Source organism: Catharus ustulatus, chromosome 8 (assembly GCF_009819885.2).
Source record: "Catharus ustulatus isolate bCatUst1 chromosome 8, bCatUst1.pri.v2, whole genome shotgun sequence".
Lineage (NCBI taxonomy): Eukaryota > Metazoa > Chordata > Aves > Passeriformes > Turdidae > Catharus > Catharus ustulatus.
In genome coordinates this window covers 18606601-18618824 of record NC_046228.1, presented here as the reverse complement: position 1 = coordinate 18618824, position 12224 = coordinate 18606601, and the positions used below count along the sequence as shown (strand labels likewise).

The following is a 12224-nucleotide window of genomic DNA, read 5'->3' as shown; positions in this document are numbered from 1 at the left end:
CTGGCCTCATGAGTATGAGGAAAAATTCTCTTTGGAGTCCTAAAGAAATCTTGCCTCAGCAAGGAGAAGGGGATTAGGCTCTGTGTCTGTATTTTGTCTCTGTTTTCACTTGAGATCACACTCATGTGCAGCATGGGGGCATGATGTGCTTCAGATACTTCACAGCTCTTCCCTGAAGTTGTTATTCCTCCCAAGTATCCCTAGAATTTGTATATTTATACAACAGCAGAGGGAGCCAGAACTTCAAAGTCAGACCATAACCATAAAGCAGAATTCATTGGCTGGGTTGAAGGGAGGGAAGGACAGAGGGCGGGAGAGACAGGGGAGAGGGAGAGAGATGCCATCCAAATTACCTACAGAAACAGCCAGCAGAGCTCCTCTCTGGATTGCTAGGGCACAGAAGATCTTACTTCACTCCTACAACATTTCTGCTTTCTTCCGGAACAGAAATGTGCACCAACAGCAGTGATTCTGTCCATCAGTAACTGGTAAGAATTTTCTAAATTATCTATTTCAGACTGCCTAGAGTTCACATCTATTTATGAAAGTTATCACCTGTTATTGTTAAAAAAGCAGGTGACTATGTTTGATAAATGAAGACTTTGACTTGTCATGAAAGGCCCAACTCTTGTATCTACTGAGCAAAGCTTTGCAACCTTTTAGGGTGCAAGAGGGAGATGGCAGCTTCTTGGGGGCCTTTGCAGCTCAGTGTGCTCCCTGCCACCCTGTGGTGTGACAGAAAGAACCTTCCTGGCTGCCTCTGGTCTCTGGAAAACCTTCTTATCTCCTGAGATTTCTTGATCCTCACACAACCAATGCGGCTTCAGACAGGACACAACACAGATATGCTGACTGACTGTCTGCTGAGGCACCCATTGCAATGTTTCACAGATTCACCACTTCCTTTGGTAAAGATCACCTTTGTAAAATGTAATTTTTTTCTTGGGTAGCAAACATGTCACAAAGGGCATTACAGAAATCACGGACTAACCGCCTTTCTTCAGTCTGCTGATTTGCTATTCACATTTTACCTCTGTGAGCTGGCTCCATGTCTTTGGTAAAGTTCTTATGAATTTAAGCAGAAAATAAAAAGTTGTAGTAAATGCTTTTGTAAAACTGCCCTGCTTTCTACAGGACCAGAGAAGATTAACTCATAAAAGAATTTCATAAGCTCCAAAAGGTTTCCCTCTGAAAACATGCAGACGTGAGAGGGGGAAAAAGAATTCACTTTCCTGGATATTTACGCCACCCCTTATGTTGCAGACTTGTAACATGTTAATATTACAAGTTTTTCTATGCCCTAATTATGCAGATTCTAGATTTTTTTAATCCTAGATATCTTTTTCAATGACCTAAGATAGTTTCTCCCAATATTTTTGCAATACAGAGTTAAAAAGAGGTGAAGAATCCATCATTCACTGTACCAAATGCCTTATAGATTTAACACTGTTGTGGGATGTCTATGCAAACTCAGTGACATGTTTCCTCTTCTGTTTAAGTGTTGCTTTTCTGGGAAGCTGTGATAATAGACAAGTGATTTTTAACTTTTCTTTAGTATGTAAGGCCAAACAGGGAAAATCTCCTTTACTGAGATAATGCCACTGGCAGCCAAAAGGGGATACCACTGTCAGTCAGTCCCCACTACCTCAATTAATATCTGTAATATGAATTCTGGCATTCTGTTAAACCTTGCCATTACTTCATTTTTTCCGCTAGCAGACAAGAGGCAGCTTTACTCCCAGTAATTGCTGTAACTCTTGAAATAAGTGATACAGTCACCATATGTCTTTAGGAATTTCTTCTTTCAGAATGTCTTATGGACTGAAAGCAGCAGTTGTTTGAGCAGCTAGTTAGACTCTGATAAGCAAGTGCTTCTAAGTACCAGATAATGAAGCCAGACACTGAAAACATGTTTTTTCTTTGACTGATGTCTGATGTGGAAATTGGCTTCCACTGTCCATCACAACTGTGGAGACTGTTATTTGATTATGGGCAGTGGATGATCGTGATCAGCTTTGCAAAAATGACCCACCCTTTTCCAGTGGGCACATAGAGCCCAGCATCTGGAGCAGTCCCCTGCTGTATCCTGCCTCAGGAAATAAGTTTTTATAGGGGTTTTCATAGGATGTCTTTGAGTCCAGCTTTAACTGATTGAAGCCACTTATGGTTTAGCAGTTTCCTTGAAACCCACTGAGGATTTTATTTTCTTCCCTGACTAATTTCTGCAGAATTCCCTTTCCTTTGAGGAATTTTTCTGGGAAATATAGGATAATGCCCTGGGGCAAGACCTTTTAGCTGACAAGTGATAATTTGGTTTCTTTTTTTTGAAATAAACTGAATGACATTTGTTAGTTTAGAAGGCAGTGCTGTTCACCAAAACAAACCCTTCAAACTTTGCCAGCTCTTCTTCCTTCCTTCCAAGACAAACAGAATAATAAATGATAAACAAACAGAGTGACGACAGTGATAAATGTCTAAAAAAGATGTGGGGAATTTAACTAACACTAAGATTAGATCTGAAAGCTCATTCTCTTCTCCCCTTTGTAACCTGTTAATCTATTGCAGACTTTTGTGGCACTTGCTTCTTAGAGGAGCTGTCTCATGCTGCATTAACTAGAAAAGAAACTCTCATGAATATCTTAAGTTTTGTTGCCTAACTCTTTCCCAACATTAATTAAGAGTTCTGAAAAGGACTCCTCTTTCTTCTTTAAAAACAAATTAGCAAAAAACCAACTAAAAATCTTTTTCCCTCTCTCCCTCAACAAACTGATTTAGGAGATATACTTCTTATTCCTACAAGCCAAGACAATATTGCTTCACTTTCTGGAGCAATGAGCTGTTTTTCTTAGACCATAATTACATTGCCATGTTTTCTGGGGCAATCAACAAACCTCCAATACAATGAGGGGACTAATGCCCTTGCTGCCACTGCACTGCTGATTTGCTGTATTAGCTCACCTTTGGTTCAAATGTCTGAAGAGGACATGCACACATTGTTTATTACTGGCTCTTGCTTTAGAATAAACTGAATGGCAACCAAACACCTTGGCAGTCAAATACATCATTTGGGAGTGACTATCCTTGAGGATCTGCCGCCCAAGGATACCATAATAGGATGCACGAGTATAAGGTCACTGCAATATTTATGTTTCTGGTTTTTGGGACTGCTTTTTATATTCTGGTGCTGGAACAAGAGTTAAAGAGCACTGCAGACATAGGTGATCTACGCACTGAGTTTTCCCAACACATCAGGTTGGCAGCTGGTTTAAAGCACCTCACAGTGCATCACAGGTTTCCTTGAGACACTGGACAGCTCATGTCCCACCTCCCTCTCACAGTCCCCTCATCTGTGATAAGAGGGTGATAATTCCTTATTTACCTCCTGAATGCCCGGGAAGTGCCTGCAGTCACCTGGTGGGGGACACCACAGAATGTGAGGTGTTAACAGAGAGGCAGCTCCTAACCCAACAGCACACATTACAGAGTCTTCAGAGATGCTCTTTATCCTCACCACATTGACCACCAGTGACAAACACACCACCATGCTCAGTCTTTGGTATTTCTCTTGGAAATATGCTCCACAAACCTGTGGGATCTGGCTTCTGCTTTTCAGGTGGCTCCTCCACTTCCTTTTTTTTTTTTCCTTCAGCACTATTAATTCTCACTGATGCTTCAGCATGTCCAAAAGTGTCTTGGACCCTTGAGAGAGCTAACTGTGGACACAGATGTTTGTAATAACTGCACATATTTTCATATTTTTCAAGCGACAAAAGAGAACCATGTGTTTTTTGTCAAGGATACTGTAGCTAAGGACATGAGGCTGGGTCCGTAGTAAAAAGCTCATGTGTTTTGTTTACAGCAAAATCTATTTGTCCTGTCCAAATGCCAGGACTTATCTCTCCTGACTGGTACAAAATAATATTGCAGGCTGCTGGTCCCTTTGCTCTGTTTTGCTTGCAGCATCTCCACTGGCCAGCAATCATTAAAAACTATGGGGCTGGTGAAGGTTTTCCATTCTGTATCCATTTTCACTCTGAAAATGACCACCATAGCCTCCCCATATGTGAACATGGAATTCATACATCACCAATTCCTCTTTCCTCCAGCAAATGTATCCATTTGCTCACATGGACTGGGAAACAACACAAAAATGAGTGGACAGAAGGAGTCACACCTGTATCCTCAATTTGGAAAATTTTCTTTGCCCCTCTTTAATTAAAATTTAACTACTGAGGAAATGAAAGATCATGAGAAAGAAAGGGCTACTATATTTTGCTTGTGTGGCTGTCTTGACTGCCTCAGATGGATATGGATAGATGACAGAGAAATAAAGAAAGATACAGTTAGACAAATCAGCAGGTCTAGCAAAGTAACAAAATAATTTACTGTACTTATCTATTTTTGCTGATCAAGCAGAACAGTGATCCCAAAGCATCCTTTTATTTACTGCACACTGTTGCTTTCTGCAGTTTCTGAGAGGCAATATCTCTAGAAACAATAAAATTAATAATGGGAAAGACAAGGGAAAGAAAAAGATGTAGGATAGTGGGTGCTTTTTTGTACAGCACTGGTTATCTTTAGGTATGCAGTTGTTCAGCAATAAATGCTACTCAATCGAAGTGATAAGCTCACTATACCATGTTATTTATGTAGTCATGCCTTGATCAGTTGTTTTTTTTCTGGATCTCAGACATTTTTCACTACCCCACAAACTTGAGTGATATTTAATCATAGAGGAAAGGGTCATGCAGTAGTTAAATAATGTCATTCCCCAAGTATCTATTTACTTTTCATGCTACAAGCCTTTGTACAGCATGGAACTGCCTCTGGCCTGATGACAACTCCCAGCAGAGTCAGATTTTTTTCTTTGATTCCTGGACACAGAGGATTTGGATTATGAAGTAGCCTTTGCTATGGCTCACAGGAGTCATCTGGGAGAGTCGAGGCAGAACTGTGACTGAGATTTCCAAAAGGATGCAGTGCCAATTAACTCCATGGGTTCTGCTCCCTGAATCCCTCTGAAGGTCCCAGCTCATGGCTTGCTGCAGTGATTATGAAGCAGACCTGTCTGTCTGTGCAGGGACACTATCCAGCAGATGGAACAGGTTTTCACAACAAACTTTAAAAAAAAAAGCAAAATTACACTGAGGGAGAATCAATAAAAATCTTCCCAGAAGGAATTAAAAGACACTATTAAAATCACTCACACTTAAAGCCAAAATCAGGGAACTGGACTGTATTTCTGATAAACCCTGTCATAGTCATGTTAGGGGAGATATCAATGCTTCATGGGCACTGGAGTTCATCTGGAATGAGGAAGCAAGAAATTCGGATTGCAGTTCCCATGACCTATCACAGCTGTGTAGAAGCTGGAAAATGTTGAAATTATTTTGAATTTTTTAGACTTTTAAAATTTTTTCCCATGATATCCCTCCAGAGAATGAGCCTGAATTTTTGCATGGTGATTGTCTTGCACAAATGTGATTTCTGGCTGCAATTACAAATGCATTTCACAGAAGATATTTTAATGTTGGCCTTGTGCACCTAATATGCCCTGCTTTGCACATTGATATTTACTCAGCTGAAGGTAAATGCAGCCTCACAATGTCCTCTGCCCAGTTTTGGATCAGAACCTTGCAAAACCAGAATTGCACACAATTTTTTCCTCGGGTGGGTTTTGATCCAGTTTTCTTGTATCTCCATTCTACTGCATTAGTCATGTTCAAGATACTGCAGTGAGTGAAATAATGAAGTTAAGATGTTCTTAAATCCATGGGACAGCCTCACAATGAATAAACATGGTCATAATTCAATAGAGTTGCACAGACTTTCATACCACAGTGTAGCAAAGGGCTCCATTTTATGATCTAATAAACTATGTAAGAGAGAGCTGCAGAATATACACAGAACCCCTGGCATTTGCTTCCCTGTCTCCCTCCTTACCCTTTTGACTGATTTCTTGCAGCATAACTAAACATATTTTTTCTTTGCCTTTCCTTTGCAGATATACCCAGACCTTCCACAGCCAGACAGATAAACGCTTTTAGGCTGGCTCCAGAAGACTCAGACTGTGTTTGACTGCCACCCTTTTGGATAAGTATTTTGGGATTCAGGATGAATAAGACAAGGGCTGTTAGTGATGTTTTTCATTTCCTGATCAGCAAGAACTGGAGCTCAAGCCGAAGCTTTCCTATGAACATTTCCAATCAGTGCATGAACATCACTGACCTTACTGTATTTCTGGCCACCTCTTACAGCTTGGAGACTGTTCTGGGCATTGTGGGAAACATCTGTCTGATTGCTGTCATTGCCAGGCAGAAGGAAAAGGCCAATGTCACCAATATCCTAATTTCCAACTTAATAATTTCAGACTTGTTTATGTGTCTTGTCTGCCTGCCTTTCACCGTTGTTTACACCATGATGGACTACTGGATATTTGGAGAAGTCATGTGCAAAATGACCTCTTTCACTCAGTGCACAACTGTGACAGTGTCAATCCTTTCCCTTGTCCTTATTGCTCTGGAAAGACACCAGCTCATCATAAACCCAACTGGCTGGAGGCCAAATACCTCCCAAGCCTACCTAGGAATTGGAGTGATTTGGACTTTAGCATGTCTCATGTCCCTGCCCTTTTTGACCACATCCATCTTGTCCAACGAGTTGTATGAGCAGCTCTCACACTTCATGAATTTTTCCACCGATAAGGCAATATGTATCAACTCGTGGCCTTCTGAGCAGCACAAACTTATCTACACCACCACTTTACTGCTCTTGCAATATTGCATCCCCCTGTTCTTCATTATCCTTTGCTACCTGCGTATCTACCTGCGCCTGCAGAAGAGAAAGGACATGTTTGAGAAGGGCGAGTACAGCAACCGAGCCGTCCAGCTGAGAAGGATAAACATTTTGTTAGCATCCATGGTTGCTGCTTTTGCTGTTTGCTGGCTACCGCTGCATGTTTTCAACACCATCGTGGACTGGAATTACAAAATCATTTCGCCTTGCCACCACAACCTGATCTTTTCATTGTGCCACCTGGTAGCCATGGCTTCCACCTGTGTCAACCCTGTTATCTATGGTTTCCTAAACAGCAACTTCAAAAAAGAAGTGAAGTCACTGATTCTGAGCTGCCAGCATAATTCAGTAACTGCCTCAATGGAAGAATATGATCATTTGCCTTTGTCCACCATGCAGACTGAAATTTCCAAGGGGTCACTGATGTTGAACTGCAGGCACAATTCTATCTAATGAGCAGAAAACATTTCAGAAGGGTGCACTGACCCCACACACCAATTATTACCTGTGGGTAATACAAAGCAACTGGTGATGCCACAGCTGGGATGTGAACAGGAACCCATCACTACCGATTTTTGGAAGAACAAGCAAATGTTGTAAATGTTCACAGTTGCTTCTGTGGTGTGCAAGTTTTTTGTGTCATTGAGCTGGTATGGACACTGAGGAGACTGGGCTGATGTACAAGCAGCTGTTGTAAGATCGGTAACTAAGCTGTGGCTGCACAAAAGCTGATGTGGGGTTCATCACTGAAACTCATATCTCTACCATGGCTGCAGAAGAAAACCAGATTTCCAGTTTCAGCACTGCAGGCTGCCAAAAGTTGTGGTGGAGAAGACTCAGTTTTTCAGTATTAGTAAGACTTTTATGCACAGCTGAAAAACCAGTGGAACAGAGATATGTAAATATAAATTTTTTTTTTTTTTGCTTTACCACCTCTCACAGCCCATTAAGTAACAGCAATCTTCCAGATTCACATAAAACAACTGCCCATTTCTATGAAACTTCACTCTGCCACAGGCTTGAAATAGTCATTGCCTCTGCAAGTAGGGACAAGGAACAATGGCCCCGGTATGTAAGAGAAGACAGTCACTCACGAGGGATGGCAGCAAATGAAAATGTTATTCGATGGATTAAACTCAAAATGCATTGAGATGATACTGAGAACTATTTTTAAGCATGTGAAAAACAGTTGTAGATCTACATGGAAATGAGTCAGCTCCCATTGCTGTCAATCACAAAATCTGCAATGCTAAAACTTCATGCCATGTTGGTACAAGGTGGCCAGATCACAGGAGTTGTTCCAGGACTTGGCAGCAACATGGCATTCTGCTTCAGCATCTTCTTGCTACTTTAATTGCAAAGTATCTGATTCAGAAGTTCAGGATGAGCATGAAACCCTGTTTGTGGAAATCATGTTTCCAGAGTGGATGCACTTCCAAAGAAATAAGCATATGGAGAATTTCAGTTTTTTTGAAAAATAAAAACCTGATGTCAGGTATCAGTCCCACTCACTGACATCAGCAACACAGGTGAAGCTGAAATTCCAACAGATCAATAGAAGGTTAGTGAAAATACACAGGTGGAATCCAGGCTGAAGCCAAGCCACATATAATTAAGTAGTACTGTCAATTGCTCTAGCAAAATGATGGTGATTTTTTTTCCACAACTATGTTATTTCTAGCCTTTGTTCATGAAACCTACAAACTACAAACTCATTTTAACCTCTGGAGCCAGAGGTTCAGTGACTACTCAGAAGCCAAGGAAGGCCATACTGAGGTACAGATTTTAAAAAAACCATCAGTTTTTTTTCAAGTGCAAAAGGGAGACCAGCCAGTTCAATGCTAATGAAATATTGGAGCATATTCTGTCCTGATTTGCTAAACTAACCTTAGCAGAAGACTGGACTAGGTGGTCAGCTGAGGTAATTTCCAACATGAATTGTGCTGTGGTAAGCAGTGGTTACTTGTTGCAGTCAATAGGTTTGCATGGAGCTGAAGATATCCAGTGTGTAGTAATGCAAACAACTAGAAATTCCTTAGCTGGCAGATCTCTGATTAGACAAGTTGGTATAAAGATAGGAAAAGACTTCTTCCCATGCTGTGAACTGACAGGAATATGGCTGCTGAGCAGAGTTATGAGGACAAGAGCTAAGCCCTAAATTATAAGGCAGCAAGAGCTATCAGTAAGAACAGGATCATTGCCCCAGCTGGCAGAAATAAGAGTTAACCCCTTGCCATGAGCTGAGTGAACAGATTTCTGTGGTAAACTTTAAGTTTGGCCTTGAATTCTTGCGTGCAGAATCTTACAGCAAAAGCTTTTTTGATGCAGGCACCCCTGTAATTCTGGCCAGAACCTGTATATCTTAGTAATAGACTTTGTGTGTGATTACCTTTTATATCTTCCTCAACTATGTGGCAAGACATTTTGCTTTTTTCAAATGGATTCCAGCTTTCCTTTTTTTCCTTTGTTACTTGCTATGCTATGCTGAAAAGTTGTTTCTCTTGATTAGTTTGCATGCAATGTGATTTCTAGACTGGACATTGAGTCTATTAGAAACACAGAACAAGAGGACTCTTAATTTTATCTTAGATGCATCTTGAAATTTGCTTCTGTAGCCAAAACCATCATGGGATGCCGAGTAGCTCCTCCTAATCAGTGTGATTTTTATCAAAACTGTGCTATATTACTTCAGGGCTTAAATACTGTTTCAACTTTGTTCTGCATTTGGAATCAATTTAAGAAATTCTGCCTGTTTTTGCACTTGTTAGAATTCCAGCATTTAACTAGCTAAGGTATCTGTAAAGCTATAGTGAGAATACTCTGCTAAACACCAACACAGAAAATTACCTGATACGTGGTCTTAAGTAAATAACTTTTCAGAGTCTTAAATGGAAACACAATTACCTTTAGCATTTGCACTTCCATGAACCTGTCTTTTTCACTAATTCTAACTGAAAACAGCACTGGCTGTTTTGCTAAAGCACTTACAGTATATCAGAGACCTGTCACTACAGCTATGCACTGGCATTGCGCATCAGATCCGAGTCCTTCCTGCAAAGGGTATAAATATGAGAGAGATCTGACACTCTGTTTAACTGTAATTCACAGGGGCATTTGTTTCCATGAACACAAGTAGAGACATAAAGCAAGCAGATCCAACTTTACACTAACACTGACAAACACAAACGGATGTTATCTTCCTCTCGTGACTAAGCAAAGTGTCAAGCTTGGAGTCAACTACTGTTTATTGCTAACTGACTTTGGACTGGATAAACTACAGGATTTAAGCACTAAAAGCCACCAAACTGCACCCATACATCTAACTGCAAGAATGCAGATCCTCAGAACTCCCAACCAGCTGCAGTCTATCCATCTGCTTACCATCCTGAGATACATGTTTTTCAACCTCTAAAATTTCCTAAATAACTAAATAAACTTTGAAGAACACCCAGAAAAGTAAATAGGTACCAAAGGACTGCATATTTAACAGGCAAGGTGCCTGTAGCAATTCTTCATTCTGTGCATACACCAAGGCTTATGCTGCTGTGCACAAATGCAGTAGAGAATACTACACTGTTAGGTTTTAAGAACTGCTGTAGCAACTGTTCAACTGTTCCCTGTTCCCTTTGAAGGCAAAGTCACAAGGCTGGGTGCAATTTTGCCAGCACAGCTGAAAAAGCACATTTTATTTGTCACCTTGAGGTTCTTCACAGCCAAGGGAGGCCAGGTTTCTTTGGTCCCAGCAGAAGGTAACAGAACAGAAACAGCTCACATACCTCTTATCCATCTGTAAATAGCAGATACTCTTAATGTGTAAGAAGCATTGGGCATTTTTGTGTTCATTGTATGCAGTGATGGTTTTGGGTATACTCTTTAAAGTTCTGCTACTGAGTCACAAAAGCAGCATTGGAGAAATAGGCAGGAGTTGAGCAAATCACGAGTTTCTACAATTTTAAGACCTCACACTGCCATTTTTAAAAAAAAAAAGAATTCGTAATCTTGCCTCTTGTGACACATTATAAGAAGACAGTAAAGTTTTCAGAGCAAGAGAACAATTTATTTCTGTGATATAAGTAGTACACTACAGGGAATCTTACAGTAACAAATAAAATAATATTGTCTGTGTCACTTCTCTGTGCCTGCTTCTGTAAAATGATGTAATACTCTTTATTGTATAAAAATACATGAGATTTAGTCCTCAACTAGTGTTTATCAAGAAAAAACAAGTGAATGGTGTAATAAGAGCCACTGATATGTGAAGGATTAATAATTTGACGCATTATTCCAAAGGACAATGGTGCAGTGCAGCCAACAATGGAAGACTGGCAAGCACCAAAAATTCAACATGGAACATTGGAATATTCTGATGCCAGAACTCAAATCATCTTCACAAACTTTTCAGATTGCACAGGAAGCTGGGTCCTATGTGGCACAGTGTCCTGAACCCTGACCAGAGCCACAGCCAGAAAGTAACTGAGCCTGCTGGGATGAAAACCAATGTGGGACATTGAACAAAATTTTACTGAACTTCACAAAATGCTTTGACTGGGTTGAAAGTGTTGGTAAATTTCTCTGACCTGGTTACCTGGCTTGACAGAAAGTAAACCAAGGTACTAGAAATGACTGCAGATTGTGCTATAAGCAGGTTTGGTTTGTGACACTTGCACACACAAGGGAAGAAAGAGTGCATAGCAGTGTCTGCCTGCCTGGACTGCTGAGCTGTGGCACAAACTGCTACAGGAGCTGGCAGCAATGCTGTGCCAGCCGTCAGTCACAGCTGCAGTGCAGGTTTGCTGTGTGCAAACACAGTGAGAGATTATTGTGAAATAAAATGTCATACCCTGAGGACCACTTCAGAGATCCTTTTGTTTTGACTCATATGCCATGCCACAAGATCACCTGGCATTTCATTTTACAGGCCATTCTCTTATTGATCAAAAACTGGCCTGATTTTCATACTGGTATTATTTCAATGTAAATTACTTAGCACGATGTGTGACCCAGGTTTGTATTGTATGAACATCAAAATCCACAGAGCTTTTATGATCTTCCCTCCCTTTTCCAGTTTGCGCTATAAAGTCACTTCTTTTAACTCAGGAAATCATAAGTAGGATAAGCCTGAGATTAATACTTCTGTACTATGCCTTTCCTGCCAGACAATGCTCATTAAGGCTTAGACAGAATTGTTTTGTTGTCCTTCCAATAAATGCTTATATGAAGCCCAGTAGCAGCACAGAGATTATATGATGGAAATCTGTGCTGAAATTTGATTCCAGAGATGTCTACCTTTTGTTTTTTCTTTATAGAGCATTAGTTGATGAGACCCACTACACCGCTGTAAAACAATACTCATTTAAATATAAATTTAAATTAAATTTAATGGCATTTATCACATATGATAGAAAGTATTTTGTTCAATAGAAATTGCA

The 12224-nt window shown here is 40.4% G+C and overlaps 1 protein-coding gene across 1 annotated transcript; it reads left to right on the top strand.

Annotated features, from left to right (window-relative positions):
* The first annotated feature begins 362 nt into the window (after positions 1-362).
* NPY4R2 (neuropeptide Y receptor Y4-2) lies at positions 363-12022 on the top strand. Its single transcript, XM_033065484.1, has 2 exons — positions 363-488; positions 6005-12022. Exon 2 carries the CDS (start codon positions 6115-6117, stop codon positions 7246-7248), a length of 1134 nt encoding a protein of 377 aa, XP_032921375.1. The 5' UTR covers positions 363-488; positions 6005-6114; the 3' UTR covers positions 7249-12022.
* The last annotated feature ends 202 nt before the right edge of the window (positions 12023-12224 follow it).

Excerpts from the sequence above, each read along its gene's own strand:
- NPY4R2 (XM_033065484.1), top strand. The coding sequence starts at position 6,115 with ATGAATAAGACAAGGGCTGTTAGTGATGTTTTTCATTTCCTGATCAGC.